This window comes from Polypterus senegalus, chromosome 1 (genome assembly GCF_016835505.1).
Source record: "Polypterus senegalus isolate Bchr_013 chromosome 1, ASM1683550v1, whole genome shotgun sequence".
Classification (NCBI taxonomy): domain Eukaryota; kingdom Metazoa; phylum Chordata; class Cladistia; order Polypteriformes; family Polypteridae; genus Polypterus; species Polypterus senegalus.
Genome location: NC_053154.1, coordinates 171,556,460 through 171,583,423, shown reverse-complemented (window position 1 = coordinate 171,583,423; position 26,964 = coordinate 171,556,460). Strand labels below are relative to the sequence as shown.

General features: G+C 38.1%; 1 protein-coding gene and 1 long non-coding RNA gene across 2 annotated transcripts in view; one reads left to right on the top strand and one right to left on the bottom strand.

Annotated features, from left to right (window-relative positions):
• LOC120535250 (glypican-1-like) overlaps nt 1-26,964 on the bottom strand; it is a 113,081-nt gene that overhangs the window by 26,859 nt on the left and 59,258 nt on the right. The window contains exon 2 of the mRNA XM_039762965.1: nt 23,300-23,458. Within this exon, the coding sequence (XP_039618899.1) occupies nt 23,300-23,458 (159 nt within the window). The remainder of the gene's footprint in view (nt 1-23,299; nt 23,459-26,964) is intronic.
• LOC120535262 lies at nt 9,318-13,912 on the top strand. Its single transcript, XR_005634878.1, has 3 exons — nt 9,318-9,448; nt 9,758-9,868; nt 13,851-13,912. It is a non-coding gene; the product is annotated as an uncharacterized LOC120535262 (long non-coding RNA).

The window sequence follows — 26,964 nt, the reverse complement described above, 5'->3', positions numbered from 1 at the left end:
CGGTTTCCTCCCACAGTCCAAAGACATGCAGGTTAGGTGGATTGGCGATCTTAAATTGTCCCTAGTGTGTGCTGTGTGTATGGGTGTGTGTGTGTGTGTCCTGCGGTGGGCTGGCACCCTGCCCAGGGTTTGTTTCCTGCCTTGCGCCCTGTGTTGGCTGGGACTGGCTCCAGCAGACCCCCGTGACCCTATAGTTAGGATATAGCGGGTTGGATAATGGATGGATGGATATAGTGATAAGAGTATCTGTTGTGGGTGATTGCTATTTTCCACTGGGGTTTGTGGCTAAGGAAAAGATGTTTTGGAAAAGTAGCAGCATGGTGACTGGATACCTGCTTTGGTGAGTAGTATGAGTGTAACTCAGGTCTGAGGACAACCATTTGGCCTGCTTGTGTTGATTGAAGTAGCTGTCCACGTTCAAATAAGGCAGTATATGAGGGGGCACTATAAAACAGCTACATAAAGTACCAGTAAAATATCACATTGATACAAAAAGCTGTACTTTTTCTTCGTGGAATTCCTTTATAATTATCTAGATAAATGTGTTAATGTTCTTTTGCCACCATGCTAATAGTTTCAGATAATCGGTCATTTACTGTTTATTTAATTTAGCTTGATGTCATTAAGTTTGAATATTTAATAAATGAGGTAAATTAGCTGTCATCATATTAATTGACTGTATTTGTTCAATATGTTTTCCTAAGTGAAAATGTATCATTGTATTGTTTCATAAGGTTTTACATGTTGTGTATGTAATTCTATATACATCACATTCAGTAGCAAGCTGGTTTTGAGAGATGGATGGTACAGAAAAGTGAAGAATAGTGAGATGCCACATACACTTCAGGTTACTTTAAAAAAAAAGAACTGTCAACTTGTGAAATGGGAAATTTTATGTTATCATATTTAAAAGAATTCAGATTTCATGTAAATGGGGTAACTGTAACTTGAAGGAGTTATTAAGTTCCTGCAATAAAAGTTGTAAATGTACAGAGTTAGGTATGATTTTAAACTTTTACTATGGTTGTGTTAAGGTGAGTATGCTAACCAGGAACACAGCAGTTGTGTTGTTTATATTGATCAGTCATTGCATGGTCGTGTTCTGGTGAGGAAACCACAAAATCAAACAAAACAGAATGTCATAGCCAATAAGCAAAGAGCGAAGTCAAAATAAAGTTGCCAAAAGTCTTATTTCTGACCTGATTCTCTTCTACTAACTATACTAGAAAAACCACTTGGTATTTGGGAATGTTTTCTATGTCAAAATTAGGACACCGTGACCTGGGTACTACCATCCAATATACAAAAAAAGGATCTGACATCAAAATGCATCATCACTAATCATGACTAGCAATAGCGATAGAAACACTAAACAAGACAGCAGCACACATGACCATTTACACAAAATGGTGTTGTCTGCAATCAAAACCTAAAAAACACAAAATAAATTATAGATAACAGACCCACATTTGAAAAAAAAAAAGATTCCACAAAGATAAAAAGTAAAATTCATGATGTACAACACCCACGTTTTTGCTTTTAGTTAATTGTAGTTGCTTACTTCTTGCATTTGCCTTTTTTGCCTAGTGTTTCTGGTTCTTTGTCAGGGCTTTGCCACCTTATGTTTTTTGACTTCCTGTGTTTTTTAGATAACTGTTTTGAATCACAGACTTAAACAAAACATAGCTTGCCATTTTGCCTTCGTATCATGGCTCTTAAATTACCATCTGATCCACTAGCTGTGCACTCCTCAATTTGGCTCCTACTGCTAAACATATTGGGGCATTGCTCTGCTCAAAGGTACTTGTGGCTTGATGTCCTTATCATGGCACCAAATGATGAGAGGTTGCCCCAAGAGGGCTCTTGAAGAGCTCTAGTCTCCCTTTTCACAAGAATGCAGTGTAATTACTATCGTTCATGCTGATATTGACTTATGGAATTACAGGAAAAGGAACTGGTGCTAGGGAAAGTCAAAGAATTTGAAGTGAAAGTGGGCCTGAAGAAATGACACTTGCAAATTGGCTATGGTTTAGTATCTATTGTGGCATGCACTACTTCGGCATCTGATATATCATGCTAATATTAATATTACACTTCTTATCTTTATAAACTAATAACCTAACAAACCTGCTTAATGTAATTAAGGATTAGAGAGTGCTGGAGCACAAAGTACAAACCAGCATTTTACAGGGAACAGTCCTTCACAGAGCTCACCCTTGCTCACTGAATCAGAGTTGCCAATTGACCTAACTTGCAAGATGTTGTGGATTTGGAAAGAAAACCAACCCACCTTCGTACGCCCACACATACAAAGAGAATGCACCAAATCCATAAAAGCAATGACCAAGCATTGAACCCAGCAAAAACCATGGCTCATACATGCTGTTCGTCAATATATTTTTACTCTTGTGCCATATCAAATGACTGTTGGACACAAAACTAAAAGAGCCTTTCTGAAATTTTCCAAAAGTGCCATACCGTCCTTTTTGGTTTTATTCACATCAGTGTGAAGAAGTAATCTGCATGTTTTTTCATTAAAACAACTGAATAAATAAAAATGCCCATTACCCCAGGAGTCCTAACGTTCTTTGCTATGGCTTCCTTTACCTTCATTTTTATTCAGGTAACTTCACTGTAGAATGATGGTGTCTCTAGCATTTTTCTTAAGACTGTGAAAACCTTCTGTTTTCATCAGTCTCAACCCTATTCATCTATTCTTTATTGTGATTTATTATACTACTAGCCACCCTACCTGTCAAATACAGGTAATAAAATAATTTAAATATATTTGCTGTCTCTTGCTATATAGCACTTTCATCTCCTTGCCTCTGTATTTGTGTTCATGTGTATGAATGTTTCTTGACTGGCACTTCCACTCTCGAGCACATTCCCGTAAAGCCTGCTTTCAGGCTGTCATTAGTTCAACACAGCTTTCTCGCATCCTGTTCGCTTTTATACTTGTACTTATACTTGCCATGCTGTTTCTCCTGCTTGTGTTATTTACACTCACACTTCCTCTTTCGTAGCATCACCAAAGCCAAACTAACCAATCAGGTTGCTCAGAGTAACTGGACACACAGACACAGGGACTGAACACACAGACTTTAGTGTTTAATTATAGAATATATGGGCACACATTTCTTGGACATTTTTTTGATTCTTTAACAGTATTTGGTGTTGAGATGAACATTTATTTGCCTATTCTTTAGGCCAATGTAATATAACTTGTCGATTGCTACTTTCTGGCATTAATTTAAATTATTATTACTTATTATATTATTCTGTATTATAGAAATTTGATGAATTTCTAATTCTGATTTTTTGTGGGTGATATTCTTTACACAATATACTTTCTATAGAATGAATGTATAATATATATAAATTGCATGTCTTAATACCACAATAGTGCCTTAAAACAACTGAAGACTGAGGTGGCCAAGTTACACACTGTGTTAGGCAATAAATTAATTATCAAATAATGCCATTAACTGCATGCACCATGGTCTTTACACAAAAAGATAAAAGTTCGCTACAGCATGCAATAAACAAACTGATCAGTTCATTGTAGGGCTCACTGACATATTGACCCTGTATGATGTAATCATTCATAAACACCAGTTTGTCCTGCATTACAAAACAGTCTGTAATAATTAACATATTAAAGCACCCATATTCAGCCTTTCATGATGACATTATCCTTTTGAGGTTTTGAAAAATAACAGGTCATCAGTAAGGTAAAAATAATAATGCCACCTTTTGACAATTTTGGTGACACATGATGCTGTTTTATGTAGAGAACAGACAGAATGGGTAAATTGTGTCATCCTAACCCTAGTGCTAACAAGTTGGAGCAAGATTTGTTTTTGTGGTTATGAGGTGACACAATGAGCAAACTTGAGCATCCAGACAGTATTAAAAAGAACAAAGCTATGAATATATATATATATATATATATATATATATATATATATATATATATATATATATATACTGTATATATAAATATATAAAAGAATGCTGAGTGATAAAAGTTTATTGACTTCCACAGCCTTTCAAATGCGGTATCCAACTCTACCCTAAACATTGGCCCTGATCCCAGTAAGATCCTCCAGACTAATTAAATAGCCCAATCCAGCTTACCTAAGCAGAAAAGTCTCATTATGAAATGAAGTTGTCGCCCCTTGGCTTATAATTAGCAGTACATCCGCAGAAGAGTCATATCTTTAGACCAAGCAATAGACTATAATTACAGCCCATCTAGAGTGACATAGGGTGGACTGTGAGGTACCAGGGCTTGTCTGGCCTCAATCTGACACATAATCCTTGAGTGTCAGTATGCGGTGGGACAGGCAGGAGAGCTAAACTGGGATGGTATTCCTGAGATACAGTACCACAGAAGAAGCAGGTTAAAGTTCAGTGTGGACAGTTGCCTTGATAATCCTTAGAAAGGGAAGCTGAAATTTGTCGCTTCAGAGGAGCTGTCGTGTTTCAGAGGAGCAGTCGTTTTCTGGAGACCATCTGTGCAGCTGGGCTGGGTTGTTAGGAGCAATGCTAATGTGGGAGGGGGAGGGATGTGTACAGTACATTACATAAACGATACCATCGGTACATAAGGGAAAGCAGTTTTGCAAATGTAAATCCCCTAAAATCCCTGTTTTTAAGGTTTTAGTTATGGTCTGACATTTCCTAGCAAGTTCTGATTTGAGCAGCTGATGCAGTGTTTGCCAGCCAAAACTGATGTAGAAATCCACAGTTATCTTTGAAAAAAAGAAAAAGAACAGATGTTTACAAGAAGAAAAAGAGGTCAGTTTACCAAACAGCTGCACTTTTGATCAAGAGAGCGCTCATTATTCCATTAATGCATGCTGTGTGATTCGTTCAGGAAATGCCATTAGTTATAAGCCGGTGAAAGCTAATGCATGTTAGTCTTGTTCAGTTTAAAAAAAAATAATAATTTCATCTAGGTCAAAGCAAAAAATAAATAAATTCAAGTAATGATAATGCTCAGTGATAATTAACAAATAAACAAAGGGCACTAATTAATGAAATAACAGGCCTGCTTGTGTCTAGATGGAGCTTACTGGCTAAGGAGAATAAAGCAGGCCATAAACCTTACAACTTACTTCAAGGTAGATCACCAAGTCACTTACACTGAGGGATTTGTTAGAGTTTGCTGTCTTGGTTAGAGAATCTAATGGGCTGGCAAATATTCTGGCAGTGGTGATTCCAATGTGTATGGAGTGTCAGCCCATTGCAGTTTCTCTTTGTCTACTTTTTTGCAACTGTACTATGTATAATAGTGCCATACACACACAGCCTTTTATGATGAGCAACCACAGGAGACTATGTTCACTTTATTAACAGAATTCCTATAGGAAACAATGTAATTGAATTTGATTATACTTGTATTGTTTACTGTGTTAATATAATTATGAATAATGGTATAAGAGATTCTTTTAATGTTATTGTTATGATGACTTAAATAGGTGGCTGCCTGTATTATAGGTAATATTCCTATAGAATACCTACAGAATTACATTCATCTCTTGTTGTTATTTATAGATCTGTTTTCACATCTGCTTAATTTCATTCTGAGTTGCAGCAGGCTGGAGCTACCTCAGCAACACAGGGCACAAAGCAGGAAACAACTCTAAAAAGGCACAGTCCACTGAGGGGCACCCACATGCGCAAAACCACACTGCCACTAAAAAGGGGCCATATCACTGTCACCAAATAACCTAACTTGCACATGCTTGGGGAGAAGCCAGAGAAAACCCAGGCAGACATAGGGTGAACATGAAGACTACAGACAACAACATTGCACCAGATTTAAAACCTAAATGCTATATTCAGGTTGCGGAGAATGCCTCAAGGACTGGCAAACTGAGGTGGTGGTCCTCATTTTTTAAGGAGAAGGATCGGAGAGTGTGCTTCAGTTTTAGGAAAATCACAGTACTCTGCCTCCTTATGAAAGTCTATGGCAAGGTGCTAGAAAGGGAGGATTCATCTGTTCATTGAAGGGAGAAACAATGCAGACTTAGTCACAGTTGTGGAATACTGACCTGCTCTTTACTCCCATGAGAATTCTTGAAGGTTCATGGAAGTATGTCCAACCAGTTTACATGTGTTTTGTGGACTTGGAGAATGCACAAAACCATGTCCCTTGGGGTGTCCTGTGGGAGGTAATTTGGGAATATGGAGTACTGGGCCTACTGTTATGAGCTATTCCCTGTACAACCAGAGTGAGAGCTTGGTTCACTTTGCCGTCAGTAAGTCAGGCTTGCCCTCTGCTAGGGCTACCCTTTGTCACCAATTCTGTTCATATTCTTTATGGACAAAATTTCTAGGTGCAGTCAGGGGGTGAAGTTGGTCCAATTCAGTGAACTCTGGATCACATCTCTGCTTTTTTGTAGGTGATTCTGTTGGCATTTTCTGGTGGTGACTTCTGATGCTTGCAACTGAGTATGAAGTGCTTGGGATGAGGATCACCTGTCAGAAAAGGGTAGAGTGCCCTGTCCAAATGTGGAAGGAGGTGTTACCACAAATGAGGGAGTTTAACTATTTTCGGGCCTTGTTCATGAGTGAGGGAAGATGGAAGCGAGAGTTAGAAAGGTTGGGGTGTCATCAGCAGATATGCGAACATAATACCAATCAGTTTTGGTGAAGACAGAGCTGAACTGAAAGGCAAAACTCTCAATTTATTGGTTGATCTATGTTCCTACCCTTACCTATGGCCACAAGCGTTTGGTAGTGACTGAAAGAACTAGATCATGAATACAAGCAGCAGAAATGAGCTTCATTTGCAGGGTTTCTGGGCTCAGCCTTAGAGTGAGCACAGTCGTTCGGGAGGAGTTCAAAGCAGACCCACTGCTCCTCCACATTGAAAAGTGCCATTTGTGGCAGTTTATGCTTCTTATTAGAATGCTTCCTGCATGTCTCCCTTCAGATGTGTTTAGGAATATCCAACCAGAAGGATACATCTGGACAGATCTAGGATATGCTGGAGAGATTATATCTCTCAGCTGATATCAGAACACCTCCGTATTCTCCTGGAGGAGTTGGAGGAGGTAGCAGTTAAAAGAGACATCTGGGCATTTTTGCTTACACTACTGACCCCAAGACCAGGACCATATAAACAGTAGAAAATGGATAGATAGATGGATGGATGAACTATTAATCCACAACAGTAAACTATCACTACTACTACTACTACTACTATTATTACTACTAAACATAGTAGTATAGAGAGGATACTAATATTTAATGTTGATCAGTGAAATTTAGTGTTTTTCAAAGTGAATATTTGCCAGTGACCTTGTTCACTGAATATTCTGCTATAAATTCACCATGCAAGAGGCTTAGATGAATATTTTGTGCCAGTGCCCCAAGATGCTTTATGAGGCCTGAGTAACATCACAGATCTGTAGCAGCCTTGCACAGATTGTTCATGCAAGCTGACTATAAGATCATTGCTAAGCTGCTTTGAACATGCATAAAGTCATGATTCAATCAGTACTTCCACATTCCACCATGAATGTGTTAAAAAATAAAAAAAATCTTGTGGTATTTTCATTTGAGGGGTATATTAGATAACCATAATGAGAATATTATGAGTATTGCCATCAGATATATACAGTACATGTAGCTAGCTTTAGCACTTATTAGGGGTTTAGCTTCCCTTTGTTAATACCCTTTAGTGGTTATGGTCAAGGAGGGGGTTCCCCATAAAGTTTTCAGTGATTGAAAAATGGGGAGGGGTGGGGACTGAGCCCCATATAATCTCACCCCAGATAGCCCTGCATAATATAGAGCATAATGAAAAGGATGGGATCTGCTGTCTGAAAGATCAGTGGCTGTTACCAGGAGATCATTAGACACTCTGGGGGTAATGCTCTCAAAGATCAGGAATTAAATCCCTAAGATCGGGGTTAAAGCCCCAGAAGCCCCCCAACAAAGGCACTGACAAAAGCGCAGCAATGCATGGTTAATCTGTATGCATAATTAGCCATATGCTGCAGGTACAATCCAAAACACACCTTAACAGAACCCTCCCTTCTCCGAGAAGGAAGACACATGCAAGCCTGTGTAATAATAACAATAATAATATATACTGTATATACTTATTGGTAGTTTGTGACCATTTGTTGTATTTTGTTTGTGGTATTTGTTCCCTTTTCATCTTTTGTTGTGTTAGGCATGTGGCATATTGGTTAGCACTACTGCCTTACAGGTCAGATCACAATTTTGTCCATAAAAATTGATCCAGCATAGTTGGCATACGCTTCCCTATCCCTCAGCGACACTTAAAACACCATTGCTCTATTATGACTCACTCAAAACTAGCTTAGTTTCTCCTTCTCTATGGACTTCAATGCATTTGACAGAGTTTGGTGAAGGTTACAAACATTTCTGTGGAGTTCGGCAAAATCACAGGGTTTGTTCGTAACTACCAACATTATTAGTGAAATTAATAGCCTGACAGGATTCTGAGTTAATATTGTTATAAATATTTTTACAGGGGACTTTAAGTTTAAATATTAATAATATTGATAACATAGAGGATGCAATATTATTAATATTCCACAATAAGTATATTTAGATTAATTATTATAGTGAAAATATTGCCATTTGCTGTACTTTTCATTCCACCTCTTGTACTGGGTTCACACAATACTACTAAGGCCCTACAGACTGATGCTTAGAGCCCTCCTTAAAATATGTGCTGTGCCCAGCAGAGCTGTCTTCAGTGGTTCAGAAATATTTACTGAGCATGGTATCATTTCAATACTGTATTATTATTATTAATTTACTTAGCAGACATCTTTATCCAAGTCGACTTTGAAAGCAAGTTAAAATATATACAAGAATGATTAGAAGGTGCAAGGATCAAAAGCAACAGAGACCAAGATAAAAAAAATGAGCAAGAGGGAGTACTACTATTACTATATAATTATAACTGCAACATGAGTGAGACAAAAATCTTTATCCCAGTCTTTTTCTCAAAACAACATTTCTACTGTGTAGAAAAGTTACAAAATATTTAATATATTTCTACTAATAAGTATATTTATTGGATAATGGATTGATGGATGGATGGTTGATTGATAAATTAAGTAATATTGCAGCCTCACAGTCTGATTTATAAAAATTTACTATGCAAATTCTAGTGGAGTTTCTTGCTAATTTTATATCAATTATAGGGCTTTGACAGGAAGAGATTCCAAATTTGAGGTTTGTTGTTAAGTTTCATGCACCTTAACAAAGTTTAATAATTCTATACATTTTCAATGACGCCATTTTGTTTTTCTCTCAGGCACTGTTATTTTTGTGGATCCGGTTGCTGTGATGCGTCCTCTGGTTCTTGGAGGTGTGTTCTTGGAGGTCATGACCCTAACCTCATTCAATCAAAGGTTTAAAGAGTAGCTCGAGCAGTCAAGTTTTAATCCAGGTTTGGCAGAATTGAATTGTTTTCTACTTTTTTTTCATTATTATTATTTACTGGTTTCATATAAGTGCTCTTATCTTTGACTTTTGCTTCATTCTCTTTTTCTTGGATTTAGTTTTGGATCTGGCTAAATTGTTTCAACATCCCATTATCAAAATTGTAACAAAATTTGTCCCCTCTCATTTAAATTACAATCTTCAGTCTTCAAGATATACATTTTAGATTCATCTTCAGTTTAATTTCTGTTAAGGGAAGTCATCTGCTTGGACCTTTACATGTTCTCCTTTTTTAATTTGTTTTTGAACTATACAGGTACTACATTCTAAAGAGAACTGAGTATGACTATGACCAACAGGCTAGATCTGACTTTCAGTTTCCCCGTCGCCTACACTGATCAGGAAAAAAAGAGGAAGGAGAGTTTAGGTAAAAATAATAACTATTAACAGAATGGTTAGCAATGCTCTATCATAACTTTGGAGACTAGAGTTCAATTAATGACCTGGTCTCTGTGTGAAGTTTCAATGTTCTGCATGAGTCTTTTGATTTTTTAGCCAAGTACAGTAGTTTTATTTCACGTTCCAAAGACCTGAATGTTAAAGTAACTGTAAATGAAGTGAGTGAATGTGCCCTGTAATGATCTGACACAAGCCTCAGGGTTGGTTTCTTTATTGCACCTGTTGCTGCTGGGGAAGGTTCTAACTGTGAATTCAAAGAAATAAGTTTAGCAAATGAATGGATTCACTGTTTATACAGTGGCTCAGTGGTAAGTGCTGGTGCCGAGACATTTCAGTTAAATTCCTGGCACAGACACTCTCTGTGTGAACTTTAAATGTTGTATTGAACTTCATAATACTTAGTGCAGTACTCTAACACATATGTTCTTAAACTATGGGTCACAATCCATTTTGTATAGTGTGTTGCCTGAATTTGAGTAGTGCACAGTTGTGATGTACAATAGTACTCAATGGAAAATGGTTGCATACGGTTTGTGGAGTGTCTTGTAATGGGTCGCTGAGGGAGGTTGAAGTAAATGACATTGCTTTGCTATGACCTACGTCTGCAGTTCTCCAAGGTGGGATAGACCTGCACCAGAGATGACAGTCTTTGGCAATCTCCCAAGGGGAAGGGGGATGACGGTCAATGGCGATTCTGGGTCTTGAAGATACAAAAAAGGGTTGCAAGAAAAAAAAGCTTAAGAACCGCTGCTACAACAGAAAAGAAGACAGAAAAAATATATGGGTAGCAATAATATTATCATGAAATACCTAAACGTAAACTTGAATTTGCATAACATATCATGTTATATAAAAATTTCATTTCAGCTTTCATCTGTGGAATAGCTCAATAGCACTCCTACAGCAAAACAATTTGTACATTATCTGTTGTGCTTTTCTGCTAATTTGTAAGACAAATGGTGAAAGCACATCAATTAAAATGTACTGACATTGTACTCCTGGGTGTGAGACATTGGTGTTTTGGCGGATTTCAACTTATTTGTGTCCTTTTATGTCTAGGCAACTTTCAGAGAGAGGCCTACTTACAACACTCAGTTGATTTTATATTATGGCTTAATGCAATGAAAGATGAAGTCACAGAATTGTTTAAAGCTTTGTCTACACAGTTCCTTATTAGAGTCAGAGTCAACCGGGAGGAAATTTATAGGCCAGTGCCTCTGTTGTGTTTAAAAATCTGTGAAATCCCATGGATTTTCTGTTCTACTTAATAAATGAAAGGTTACAAGCACAGCAACAGACACAAAGCAGAAAGCAGTGACCTCCATGTACTTTCAGACCCACTTCTTTAAATTCAGGGTTACAGAGGACCTTGCCTAACATGATAATCAGGAGCAGGACAGGACTAAGTCATGCAGGGGGTGCAAGTGCTCCACGGGATCCACAAAAAGACGTTAATTATAGACACCAATTATTTGAAAACATATTGTGGGAAGAAGCTGTGGTCCTTGGAGGAAACCTACACTGACTTGGAGTACTCTGCCCCCTGTTCGCTTCGCTCATCAACCCCTCGGCCTGTGCTACACACCAGCCAATTCGAGTCTTTGCTGCTCGCATATGTGAATTTCACTTTCACCAAACAACAAATCTTTAATTCTCGTGGATACGCTTCTTCATTGAGAAGAAACACTACTTTTCCTTGATGACAACACAAATTAGATGATCTACAAGTCTCCGACTTAAAGTTTAAATTCAAACAATATATTCAATCTCTTTTCGCTATTCCATCACCGAGTAATAATTTTCGTTTGTTTGCACTAATGTGATTTTTACTATCATTTTTTGAGACTTTTGAATTTTAGTATTTTCATTATCTCTAACCTGCTCTGAATGTGTATTGCGCTAACGTTTTTTTAATTCTTTTGTCATCTACTTTTTGTCTTTTATTTCCAGCCCTGGGCGTGGTTAAATCTCTTGGCACAAAGTCTTGTCTCTCGGGACATGAAAGTATCTCTCTGAAAAAGTCATGTCTCGTCCCAGGAGTTTTGTATATAATAGAGAGACATGTTATAGAGGACCCATGTGCCTAAAAATGCTATACAATAAAATAATAAAACGTCATTTGTGGAGTTGACTACATATTTTTTCTGGTAGTGAGGCGGGACAGCTGTAATATTGGTGTCTTGTCTTTGCATTGTTTTTCTCCTTTTTATGTAATTATTTTTTAGTTTTGAGCTCTCTTTTGGGATTTTTGAGAAACATTGATTGATATACAGTGGTGTGAATTGATTTCTTATTCTTTTGCATGTTTGTCACACAAAATGTTTCTGATCATCAAACACATTTAACCATTAGTCAAATATAACACAAGTAAACACAAAATGCAGTTTTTAAATGATGGTTTTTATTATTTAGGGAGAAGAAAATCCAAACCTACATGGCCCTGTGTGAAAAAGTAATTGCCACCTTGTTAAAAAATAACCTAACTGTGGTGTATCACACCTGAGTTCAATTTCCGTAGCCACCCCCAGGCCTGATTACTGCCACACCTGTTTCAATCAAGAAATCACTTAAATAGGAGCTGCCTGACACAGAGAAGTAGACCAAAAGCACCTCAAAAGCTAGACATCATGCCAAGATCCAAAGAAATTCAGGAAATGAGAACAGAAGTAATTGAGATCTATCAGTCTGGTAAAGGTTATAAAGCCATTTCTAAAGCTTTGGGACTCCAGCGAACCACAGTGAGAGCCATTATCCACAAATGGCAAAAACATGGAACAGTGGTGAACCTTCCCAGGAGTGGCTGGCCAACCAAAATTACCCCAAGAGCGCAGAGACGACTCATCCGAGAGGTCACAAAAGACCCCAGGACAACGTCTAAAGAACTGCAGGCCTCACTTGCCTCAATTAAGGTCAGTGTTCATGACTCCACCATAAGAAAGAGACTGGGCAAAAACGGCCTGCATGGCAGATTTCCAAGACGCAAACCACTGTTAAGCAAAAAGAACATTAGGGCTCGTCTCAATTTTGCTAAGAAACATCTCAATGATTGCCAAGACTTTTGAGAAAATACCTTGTGGACTGATGAGACAAAAGTTGAACTTTTTGGAAGGCAAATGTCCCGTTACATCTGGCGTAAAAGGAACACAGCATTTCAGAAAAGAACATCATACCAACAGTAAAATATGGTGGTGGTAGTGTGATGGTCTGGGGTTGTTTTGCTGCTTCAGGACCTGGAAGGCTTGCTGTGATAGACGGAACCATGAATTCTACTGTCTACCAAAAATCCTGAAGGAGAATGTCCGGCCATCTGTTCGTCAACTCAAGCTGAAGCGATCTTGGGTGCTGCAACAGGACAATGACCCCAAACACACCAGCAAATCTACCTCTGAATGGCTGAAGAAAAACAAAATGAAGACTTTGGAGTGGCCTAGTCAAAGTCCTGACCTGAATCCAATTGAGATGCTATGGCATGACCTTAAAAAGGCGGTTCATGCTAGAAAACCCTCAAATAAAGCTGAATTACAACAATTCTGAAAAGATGAGTGGGTCAAAATTCCTCCAGAGCGCTGTAAAAGACTCATTGCAAGTTATCGCAAACACTTGATTGCAGTTATTGCTGCTAAGGGTGGCCCAACCAGTTATTAGGTTCAGGGGGCAATTACTTTTTCACACAGGGCCATGTAGGTTTGGATTTTTTTTTCTCCCTAAATAATAAAAACCATCATTTAAAAACTGCATTTTGTGTTTACTTGTGTTATATTTGACTAATGGTTAAATGTGTTTGATGATCAGAAACATTTTGTGTGACAAACATGCAAAAGAATAAGAAATCAGGAAGGGGGCAAATAGTTTTTCACACCACTGTATGTTGTTTTTTTTGGGTTATGTCTTAATGTAATGATTGCTACAATTTGATTTTTCTATTTTATCTCATTTTTGTTGTCTTACAGGCACAGCCATTTTCTTATGTATTGCCTGGGTTGTGCGAGGCCCATGAAGTTATAGAGGCAAAGGGAGTCACATCTCTATCTGAGATTGAGGGTTACTCCGAAACCTTTTGTGGATCAAAAATTTTTTTGACTTTAACTCATTAAATTTCCTGTTACAACTTTTGCTTGCCCTTCCAGTTACATCAATTCTCCTGATCCATTCTCTTCTTCTGCTGTTTTTTTGAACACCTTGCTTGCTTATCCACTGTGGTCTTTAAAGGTAAACACCACCAAAGCTGGTGTCACTCTTCTTCCATGTGAGCCCTCTAGCATATGCATGAAAGTGAAATAGGATTTGGGAATCCTGCCATTTAGATAACTGGCAAGAGGGGTCACATCTATATGGGTACTGAAGGTGTCTTTTAAGATCAGGAGTTACTCTAAAATGCCCCGTTGCTACAATACATAATTGCCTTCTGACTGGCTCCTGGGTATATGGCACCAAAGATTCTGGCCCTTATTTAAAGTGGCTGACACTGCAGCCACATGCCTTTTGTTAGAAGTGTTAGCTCTCAGAGTGGAGTTTGGAGCTCCTCCTGGAGAGTTACATCTCTCACCTGGATATGGTTCCTTTCACTGTCTTTTTTCCCCTGGGTCCCTGTTTACCCTCAGGTACCTCACAAGAGGGTAGTTTGACAACAGTAAAAGTGCTTTTCTTTTTTCATCTGCAATACACAGATATAAACATCAGCTGGCCAGCTAGGTGCTAACATAGAAACCAAGCTGAAACTTGCCGGAGATAATGCGAAGGTGGCTCTGTAACCCACTGATTCATAACCTGATGCAATTAGGTGGTGAACAGTCACGCTCAGTGATCTAATCTGCTTACTGACTCCTCATTTCTTTGTGACTCAGCTCCTCAGCCCACAGAGCAGAAAACCACATATATAAGCAGATAGTACAAGCTGATCTTCTGGCTTGTTTCATGTGTACACCTGGAGAAAATGTTGTTTTTTTTCATTCATTGTGAACCCGTATTTACAAAATAGCTGACCTTTCCTTTATAATAATGTCATTGCCTTTTCTTAAAATAACCCCATTTGTGAATATAGTACATAAAATCTAAAATTTCAAATTTTTCATGTTAATTTTCATCTCAGCAGATGGGGTTATCTTTTCAAGGTGACAATCGTCAGATCGTCAGACTTTGCTTTGTATTCTGTATGCAAGCCCACAGCTTAAAAATAAGTAGGAAAATTGGCTGTCTTCCTCGCTCTGTGATTCACTTTTTTACACTGTATATTTTTACCTAACTCTTTTTTATGGATTACTTCAACTCTTTCTTCCATTTTCCTTCTGCAAGAATTATTAGCAGAATGTGGCCATTACACATCCCTAACACTTTGACATCATAAATGTCAAGGACAGTTGTCATTATACCCATTTCAGCAAACGTCAGGTCAGGCTTGTTCCCTCCAAAGTGTTCAAAATGGGATCCCTTCATTCTGTCATTGCACAGCAGCTGAAGCTGACCACTTTCTATGAACTCTGTTTACAACATTAGAATACATTTTGACGATACTCAAACAAGCTAACCAAGCCTATTCACCTTGATTCCCCAAAATAACATCAAAGTCGAAATTTGAGGGTCCCTTAAGACCTACTCTCTACCACACTACTTGGTAATTTATTGTATGCGTTTATAGTTCTTTCTAATACTTGTGCAAAATTTGACCTTAAGACGTTTCCAGCTTTTAGCTTTGTGGTATCCTCCCTTTTTAGATCCTTGGATTCTTTTGTGGAAGAAAAATGAGACTTAGGGGTCACATAGTCATTTAGGGTTAATTTAAATATTGCATGTAAAATGTTTATTATGCTTTCCACATTAAAAATATAGCATCTATCTTAAACGTAGTTTAAAGGGTAATAAGTATAGTCTAAGCATATCAGGAAACCAGATAAAGGTCAAGTGAAAAACAAAGAACAGCAAGGGTCTGGGTGATGGTTCAAGAGGTTGGCTGACTATCACGTACCCAGTAAGACTTGACCAATGTCACGTACACAGGAACTCAAGAAGTATTGGAAAGTACTGTAATATAGCGAAATGAGCTATATTTCCAGCGTTCTGCTGGAAACATTCCATGGCTTTTGACCAATCAGAGTGAATGAAAGCTAGTGAACCAATCAGAGTAAGTAATAATTCAGCACTGTTATGCAAATTCAGTTATCTATAAAGATGACACTCTTTATTCTGTGACCATTTGCTAATAATCTCTGCTCAGGCCACTGATCTTTAGTAGATTGCTATGACAGGAATGCCCCCTCTTTAAGCATTTCCTGAAGAGAAAATAAAAGACGTGATGAACAAGTTTCCTCCTGCCTGGTTCCTGACTTTAGGAGATCCTAGTTGAGGACACGATTTCTTTCTTTAATATATTCCAAATTTAATTTCTTCCACACTTTGCATGCTGTAAATTCTTCAGGGATTGACAGAGACTAATAATCCAAGTATCTGTCACTTCTTCACATCTCACCAAAATTCTTATTCACTTTCTTAATCTTTAATATTGAATTTCTGCATCTACATTACCCTTGTTCTCATATATGCCATATTAATGCTGAAGGTACTGGAGTGGTGTCTCTATCTTAATCTGGCTTCTACCCAGTGCTGTTGGAATAAGCATTATGCAGTTTCAAAATAGATTTCAAGTTTATAAAAATGGGCACTGTAATGGTTCCAGATATAGAACAGTATTAGATATCCAGGCCAGGCCAGAAATCAAAAATTCCTCCTCCCTAGCAGGATCAGATAGATACACATACACATTTAATGCTGAGGACTATGCTTTCTTGCATTGAGTGGCTCCTGTATAAAGTATATCATCTGATATCATATTTTATGTATGGTGTTGGAGTCACTGTGTTTATATTCTGTATTCTGTACTCCATATTAAAGTGGAGTATGTTGGTTCAGTAATTGGATAGATGGGCATTTAAATAAAGGTAAATGGATTACAATTTCTAAACACTCAGTTCTTAAAGTTGTACCTAAAGTTAATAAGATCAAATAGAAAACTTACCTATTAATGAGATATGCTTGCAGAGCTCAAATAAGGAAACAGTTACCAACTTTCACCTTCTCTTGATCAACATTTTTGTTACTATTGCGCTGAATCAGCAAGACTGTACATCTCTTCCTTCATATTTCTAATTTTAATACTAAATCAGAAAATGTCCTTTAGGTAGGCAGAGTATCATGGTAGCTTAATTGCTAGACTTTTAGCATTAAGGATTCCAGTTCGATCCCTGTCTTTAAGGGAGTCTGTTAAGCTACCTGTTCTCAGTGTCTAATCTATTAAGTGGCATTCAATAAATGTATCATCTTAATATATAATTACAGAAGATTAATTTCATGTAAATAAAGGGGAGTGATGTCTGTCTATCTTCACAATCTGCTTAATCCAAATTTGTGTTTGTAAAGTGTCAGGTATAAAGAGGGATACAAGCCCTGGCCTGGATTACAGCCATTCTGAGGTTGTAGTTAGATTCATTCATTGAGGGCCAATTCTGAGTCACCAGGAAAACAAGCATTGCAAATTAGAGACTATGCAAACTTCACACAGACAATGATAAGTGTTGCCTTTATATAATTCTTTATTTCTTATCATTTACAATGATATTTTGTCTAATAAACGGCTGATGCGTTTAGGTTTAGAGCACCAGCTGCTGGAATTTGACTTTTTATGCCAGATTTTATGCCTGGCTAAGGTCTGTGCAGAGTTTACATTTTCTTTCTATGTCTTTGTGTATTTTTTTTTTCTGGGCACTGTGCTTTTTTGTCCACATCCCAATTTTAGGCTACATAGTGACTCTAATATGCCCCAGGTATATGTGCATAAGTATGCCCTGCAACAGACTGGCACCCTGACCAACTTTGGTTTCTGCCTTATGCCTAATTTTCTCAGCAATGACCTTAAATTAGATAGCTTGAGAATGTTTGTACTTTATGTAGATTTTTTTACTGTATGGTACAAGAAAAACAAAAATCAATTTAGACTGCAGTTTCTCACAGAACTTTCTTCAATCTGTCCATTTTGTAGATTTGCTTTTTTTGGTCAAACTTGTGATGGAGACAGATAGAATCAGACATCCCTGGATGCAATGCCATTGCAGGTCACACACCTACATAGTCACACATTTAGAGTGAATGTTGAGTTACCTGCTGACTTTATGGAAACCTGGAGAAAGCCCAAATAAACACAGAATGTGCATTTTCCAAAGCGATGGCATCAAGCTTGGAATCAAGTCTGGGTCCAAGCACTGTGAGATAACAGCATTACCCACAGTAATGCCACACCATGCCATGTCTCTCCTCAATACCGCTAGAAAAATATTCTGCATTCTATACCTGCCACACACTTGGTCAACAGCAAATTAAAAAGGGACTGAAGAATGTTTGTGGTCACCCGTACAGAACAGCACATGTAGTCAAGAAAAACATATTTATAGACATGGCATTTCTTCTGGAGGCCATGCCAGACATTCAGCTTGGGTGGTCTAGGTGCGCCTTTTAAGCAGCAGAAATGCTGAATCTCCGCTTTTAAACAGCCAAAGGCTAGTGTACATTCTACGAGACAAACAAAGCTTTCATTACAACATGTCCTGACAGAGCCCGCTGCAAAACTGTGTTCAGAGAGGCATGCTGCGACTTTTATTTAGACAACAAAAGGCAAGTAAGATCACGGTGAAGCAACCCTCTGTTGTTTTATAATCTGCTGAAAACTGAATGACCCTCTAACTCCTGGCCAGACTGGCTGGCGATATCACAAGTCTATCTCATTATGTGACCTGTGTTTGTCTCCTCATGTTCTGTGTTTTTAACCACTTTGTCTTCAGTACTTTCCAATTTCCAGTAATTTTTGAATTTGGTTTATTAAACTATATTGGCACACATATTCTGTCCAAAGCTGACTGACGAACTCAATGTTGACACATTTATTTTAAGCTGGACCCACATGATGAGGGTCAAATAAAATAAAGGTCAGAATAGGAGTGTATCATTGTAGTGCAGGTGAAGTCCAGCAGAGATCTGTTTTCCATTGTTATTGTCCTCGGACTGTAACTGTTCTAAACATCCAGTCTAAAAGGGTGCCATTAAACTCCATGTGTATCATCCAGGACTGGGTCTGTGGATAAAGGCCTCAGTGTCCCGAGGGACCTCCTGTAAACAAAGCAGTTATGCAGCCACAGGAGATTAAGGGGTGATTCTGATCTTAAACCCAAGATTGGAATTTATCTAGAAATGGGTCCTGGATATGGACAAAAATGGCCTTTTTTCATAAAAGAATATTCAAACTAAAAATGAGGCCAAAGTGACAGAATAGACAAACTTGATAGACAGAGAAAAAGAGAAAGTCCTATTAAGTGTGGCCCTTATGGGGCAGGAAGGCTGTTTTTGGTTTGCTTTTCCTTCTGTTAAACCAACATTTGTTTGGTTATTGTATAAAGCAGTGGTGTTAAACTCTGGTCCTGGAGGGCCACAGTGGCTGCAGGTTTTCATTCTAACCCTTTTTCTAATCAGTGCCCAGTTTTTACCTCTATTAACTCTTTTTCCCTTCATTTTAATAGCCCTGATTTTAAAGATCCAATCCTCTGAATTGATTCTTTTTTTTTATTAAATGACAGCCAAAAAGAAATGAGATATGAAATGAGCCACCAGATGACCAGCTAAATTGGGGCTTCAAACTCCAATCAATTTTACTCCAACCAGTTTCTTAATGAGAAGCCAGGCCTTGTTGTTAATTAAAGCTGTTATTTAATTCCATGGCTTGCTGCTCTCATTCTGCCACAGCAGACATTTCTAAAACTGTCGATTTTCTGTCTTTTCTAAGATCACCATCAATGTTTTGGTGACCTGAGCAGATCAGCCTTATTGAGACCTCCACCTTTCTTTATTTTCAGATATTGTGTGATGAGCTGGTCATGTGGTGCCTCGTTTTGTGTATCATTATTGTTTGGCTGCTAATTAAGGAAAAATAATCAACTAAGGGGCCTGAATCAAGTTAATTAAAACTAAGACAAAAGTTAATTAGCAGCCAAAACTGGTCACTAATGAAGAAAAGGGTTAGAATGAAAACCTGCAGCCACTGCAGCCCTCCAGGACTGGAGTTCGACACCCCTGGTATAGAAGACTTTTCTGTGGTCTGGCAGTATTTGTTTTCAAAATAATGTATGGTGCTTGAAATGATTGTCATGATGTCAGTAGTCACCTGTATAACCACAACTTAACTATACTTAATGAAATCACTGTCATTGCTTTCAAGTAAATAATGATAGCACTTCTGCCACAAAGTTTCAATTCCTTGCCCAGAATAATCCCTCCATGTTCCTGTGTGCTTTCTACTGATATTCTGGTTTCTTGTTGCAGCTAACAGACGTGCATGTTAGACACTGTGTGAAGTACCTCGCAGAATTTGGGGGTTTCCATTAATTCTCCAGTGAAATCTTTGGAGTTTGAAGGCTGTCACACACGTGTGCATGGGAGGCAGCTAAAGGGTTTAAATGAGAGTAATTCCATGTCAGACCAGGGGGTGGTGGAGTGCGCTGACCTTTTTTCTTGCTTTCCTGCAGACCGTTTACAGGAAATTCCACCTGCCCCGATGATGTCACTACCAGTTCAGGCCCCTCTGATGACGTCACGTCCGGTGTAGAACCTATGAATGAAGAGCCTTTTGGTTCCGGCCCTTTTGATGACTTCATGTCTGGGTCCGAGCCTATGGAAGAGGATCCTTCCGCTTCCACCCTGGATGACCTCACTTCCCTTGCTAGCCTTTAAAGATGCCATATTCACCCTAACTCATCAGTTCTGTTTTGGACCCCATTCTGTGCACATCAGTGTGAACAATTTATTCTTTTGCAGCCAGGAAATATATGGGTGACTGCCCCAAACCTTTTTATGACTCTTGCATCTGTTTTTTATGACAAGGTTAAAGTCCTTTTTACTGGAAGTGAAATTTACAGGGAGTGTGAAATTGTATATCTCACTGTTTTGGGGTAATCGTCATTATTATCATGAATAACTTTGATTACTTATGTATAATATGATTGAGCACTTTCTCAGCTGAACAAAAGTTGGAAACTTACAAATGTTCATTTACAGTATATTTCTACTTTCAGTGTTGAGTATTTCATGTTGATATTAATATATTTTTAATACTGTCCTTGGATGTTGTAATGTATGACAATATGTTCATAGATCTTTATTTTTGGAGCGTACACTTTATCATCACTCGTGCTTGTAGCCTAATACATTGTGAAAAAATGCACCCTTTCACTCTAACAAGCAGTCTGGAGGCAGTTTATTTTCTCAGCCACAATCTAATGTTGTTTCTCTGCTGTCTCCCCTACCTGCACATTGCTGCCAGGTCCACCTCATAATGTTCATTTGGTGGCAGAAGAAACACAGAGGGTCACATACCTAAACCAATGGATGTAAGCAGAGGAGCAGATCTCATAAGTTCTGCTCTTTAAGTGTTTAAGTGCTTCATTATCTGTTTCTTTCTCTCTCTTATTCTTTATGTATGTATGTGTGTGTGTGTGTGTGTGTGTGTGTGTGTGTATGTGATTGTGGAACTAGCCCTGGACACAGACAGACGGACATCGTTGTTTCACCCAACACACATTTATTCTGTACAATATTTACATAAAAGTTCAGTGCACGTCCCAGTGCCTCCAGCATCGATCCCCCAAAGTCCAGGCCTCACAGTCCTTTGTGCCTCCAGTCCTCTCCCCAGCTCCGTCCTCTTCCACCCGGTTTCCGCTCTCGAATGCAGGGAGGCGGCCCCTTTTATACCAACCCGGATGGGCTTCAGCTGCTTCCCAGCACTCATCAATGGACACGCCCCCGTGTGGCGGAAGTGCCAGCTGCACACCCGGAAGCCCTCACTATTCTTCTTCCCCCCAGCACTTCCGGGTGTGGCGGGAGTGCTGGGCTCCAGGGTTCTTCAGGCACCGGGGCACCGCCTGGCGGTGGCCACAGGCCCCTACAGGGTTGGGCTTCCAAGCCCCCTACCCGAGGCCACCAACAAACCCAGGGCAGTCGCCCCCTCGTGGTTGGGAAGAGGCACCAGCCCTCCTCCGGTCCTCCCAGGTGTCCCAGCTGGGCTCCACCCTCAGCCGCATGTGACAGTGATATATAAATATATATATATATATATATATATATATATATATATATATATATATATATATATATATATTCATACTATATTTACTAACTTACACGCATGCATACCCTCAATACGACTCCCTTGGACAGCTTTGTCCCTTCTGACATCATCTCTCTCCCAGATCTCTGCAGCATGATCAAAATTTTCATCTACCAATGCCAAAGACTGAGATCAAGGCAAGAATAGGCAGTTGCATAGATCTCTTATTTACACATTTTCTCTGAAAGTCCCAGTCCTCTTCTTCAGATCCTCTCGATGCTTGTCAATGGATGTATTTGCCTGCCAAACTGGCTACTATCACTCAAACATCAAGCCCTGCCCAAACTGCTATTCACGTACAGATAAAGGCCCTTCTATGGAGCCTGTTAAAGAACTGCCTACTGGCTACTTTCTCACAAACACATCAATGTGCACTGAGTGACTTCTAACACTATAACATGTTTTAAAATTTATTTTCAGTGAGCTCCCACACTTTAGATTTTCAGGCTCCAAAGAGTTCATTTTAGGGCCCCTCACACCCTATAACCCATCATATTTCACACCTTTGTATTAATTAACATTGGCATGGACAATGGACTAGCACCTAATCCAGGGTTGAATGCGGACTTACTGCCAGGATGGGTTCTTACACCCCACAACCCTTTAATAGAAAAGCCAAGTGGAAAAATGGATAAAAGTAATGCATTTTTCAAATATGATTATTAAGTTATTCATAGTTTCTGTGTATTTTATGCACTACTAGAAATGCATTACCATGCATTTAACTCGTTCCTGTCTTCATTTCACACTGTTCACTGGTCATTTCACACTTCACACTGAGTGTAGAACATTTCACTTAACAATACCAAAAAAGAGGTACTGTATATACCATCAAAGACGCTGAAATCACGAATGGTAAAGTCACTTTAAATTTCCAGGCTAAGTGGAAAAATCAGCAAATCAAGTCTCTTGTTGTTTTCTGTTGTAAGAGTTTAATCAGAGACAAAAATGAGCCCCCGATTAAAAGGAAGATTAAAGTAAATATCTGCAGACATTACTATAAAGGAGAACCATCTGCATGATTGCTTCTTGATACAGGATTAGAAATGAAGTCACGTATTTGGCCTGGTGGTACAATCTTTACCTTAGTATGTCTCAAACAGCTGATGGATCTTTTTGGTATTAAGCCACATTTTGTATTTCACAATATAAAATATAATTACGTGTCATTTTTTTTACATACAACAGCCAACTAGCACTCACCATCAAAGACTTTATACTGCATGTTCAGGGTAGAGGTCACTGAGCGCCCAGAGTCCTTAAATGCACCTTCAAACTCCTGTCGGCTCAGGTTGGCAAGGTTTTCTTCCATCTGAGATGTGCAACATGTATACCCTTGTGGACATATCCTCAAGTGCTCACCTACAAGAGGAAGATAAATTGCTTAATAAAACACTGCACCATGGACCAACTTTACCGCATTGCTGAAAACAATCTCTTTAATATTTTGAACATCCTTCTTCGTCATGCTTATATTGTATTGTAATTTTAATTGACTGGACTCTTAGTGTTACCTTTGACACTATTGACAAACTGCATCTTCTTAATGAGCCTGAAGAATTATGTTGGACTGTTACTGGACTCTATAGACTCTTCTCTTCATGGACCTGATTGTTGTGTTTTGCTTTATGGATGGATCATTAGCCTCCTGCCCACAAGCATCAGATGGTCTCATGCAGAATGCTTGACGATCTTATGTAAATTCTATTACTTTTCAGCACTTACCCACTGGTAGTAGGTAACTTGATTTTCCAATAAAACTTCAGGTTACATACATGTATTGAGAAATTAACCTGATCAGTCTTTGCTTATGTAGGCATGCAACTAAATAAATCCATCCATACATCTATTTTCTTTATCCTGCTCTCATGATATGGCTGGCAACCATTACAGTCACACATTCACTCATTTTGGACCAGTGTAGGGTTGCCAATGAAACTAGACCTGGATGTGAATTGGAACAGCAACATGATCATTAGGAGAAGAAGCAAGGTACCCACATACATTTATTCAGGCATAAACCTAAGTTGCTTCAGCTATGAGGTAGCAGTGATAATCACTGCAGTGCTGCATTCTTTACAGTCTGAAGATGTATAACAAAACAGCATGATAATGTATTTTCATTGAAGGTAAAATGACTCATTACATTCTGGATCTCAGAAGCATAGAATGTATGAACTGATTATGGTAGTCTTGCTAGCCCAACTCAAGAAACTATTCTCTTTCGAATTCAGCACTGAAATCTGCAAAACTATTTCAAATATGTTCTTGACTATCCTTAAAATGTTTCCTTACTGATTACCACTTTTCAATATTATTATTATTATTATTATTATTATTATTATTATTATCTAAAAGAAAATCTATCCTGGGCCATACCTCTCCGTCTCAGAAAAAGAAAGGCTTTGTCAAAGCTTCACTGTTTTTATAAGATTTTTGCTATGCCTCACTAACCTTTTAATTTCATTTGTGTTTTTTTGTTTTATTTTCCCATACTCCCTTGATGCTGTGTTTCCTTTTTTCTTGTATTCATAATTCTGCCCCAGACTATTACTCTCAATTATGTGCCTTGTTTGTCAAATTTAGAACTAACTGGAAATCATGGCTTGAAGGTGCTATGGTCAGATGTGTAGTAGGTTTTTGAAAGCCTTATATATTACACCTTCTGCCTTAGCCTAGGTGTGGTAGCATTAAACATCTCTGCCACAGAAAATGTTAGGGCAGACTTTTAAAGAATAAGAATTGGGGATGAAACAAAGACTAATGTCTTGCAAACTTCAGAAACTAATCTAAGCCCAATCTAAATACAAATAATTAAAATTAATTGAAAAGAAAGTCATAACCAAAAAATTGATAAACAAAATGCTTATGCCACTGAAGATTTGTATCTAGTACTCAGATAATCAGGAAGTTTTTGAATGGACCTTGAATATTTAGAGACCCTTATTCTCTATTTTAAAATGAGAGCTGCCTCATTTTTTAATCTGCATTTTTCATGAATACCCTGTGACGTGTGACAACATGGATTATGACCTCTGGTCATCCTGCATAGCAACATGGCTAGCAATAATACATTAAACTCAAAATGATGGCACCCATAGGAAACCAAATGGAATCACATAAAAACACTGAAATATATTAATGTCATCAAATAAAAGTATTCACAACAAAAGTATATTATTCAGCATCCTTGAAAACATTTATAAAAACTGGAAAGTCCAAGAGAAAACAAAAACAAAGCAGTAAAAAATGTATAACATAATCCACTCATAACAGCAATTGTTGGCCTTTTTTCTGGATTTTTGGCTTTTTTAAATTGTTGGCTTAGTTTAGGATTTTTGATCATTAAATTTAGGATTTTGGTTTAGTTTATTAATTTCTGTTCTCTTCGCTTTAGTGTTGGATTTTTAGAATTTAGGATTGTGACTCTTTTATTTTGTTATTTAACAATTGCATTCAGCACTTTTAAAACTCTTAAATTAGTTAAATAAAGTACTATAATTAAAATATGTTTTGTTTGATTGGCAATTGTCTTGACAATTTCCCCTCCCTTTTTGGCAATTCTTTTGGGCATCCATAACAACACTTTTCAAGTCAATTACTGCAATTTTGTTCTTTACTTCCTAAGAATATCTTCATTCAAATTGTTCTCAGTGCTTTTATTAGCGTCTTAATATGTACCAAATGGCATATTCATGTCTGCACTGTACTAACTTCTTGTTAATTTTAGAAGCTTTTACAAAAACCCCAGAGATGAAGGTCTCTAATAGGATATTACTTCACCCATGTACATCTGCACGACATATGCAGTTATCTGAAATCAAATATTTGCTCCCTCCCAAAGCTTTTCCAGGGAAAGGCTCTTTCAGGTCACTGCCATATTAACTGTATCTCTTTATAAAATGCACTTCATTTCCAACATTCAAGCTATCACTTACTACATTACAGAATTCTGAAATAGACACATTTACTTGCATTATGCTGCTCTGACGAGGGCTTCTTTTTCAGTGTTGTTATTGTGAATGGCATGATATTAAATGAAAATTAGATCACTAAGTATACTACACTGTAGCAGAGAAGCTACACTAAGAAATGTCCATGTTGTATTTATACCTCCAGACCAGCGGTGTATCTACATGGTGATGACCAGCAAGGCACCAATATGTTTCCCTCTGTAATTTAACTTATCAGTAAAATATTTATAATAACCCTAAACTTTGTATTATTCAGCAATTTATTTCAAGATTTTGTCATTTGATTAATGTCATTTTTAAACAGAAATATTTTGCTTTGTGGAGAAGGTGAATTTGTCTTCATGCTGGGTGTAGCCACCCTACTTTTGACTGAATGGGCTAGCTCTATTGGCCCTGTAATGTTCCAGCTTTACACTTGTGTGTGTGTGTGTGCGTGTGTGCACGTGTGTGTGTGTGGAACCTGAACGTTTCGGTTTAGTGATGGGGCTTGAATATTTCGAGACCCTTATTCTCTGTTTTAAAATTAGGGTTGTCTCATTTTTTTAATTTGCATTTTGTTTTTATCATGAATTTGCACTTCTGGTTTGAGCTTTCCCCATTCAAGAATATACAACACAAGCCAGCAAAGATGTATAAAGTCTGGTACCATTTGCTTTTATAAAAGTAGTCGCAGTAATTAAAAAATAAAACAGCAGATCAATATCAGGAACTCATTGATCACAAGACTGATTAGAACAGGGCTGAAAACCCCACCAAGGAAGCCTCACTTGTGTCCCTTGCACTTTGTGAAAAAGACGTCAGCACAGGGTCTTGCTGCAGAAACAAAAGGTATGTAGAAAATATTTTATATTTATAGCAACACATAGCTGGCTGAACAGTGATTAGCATTGCTAC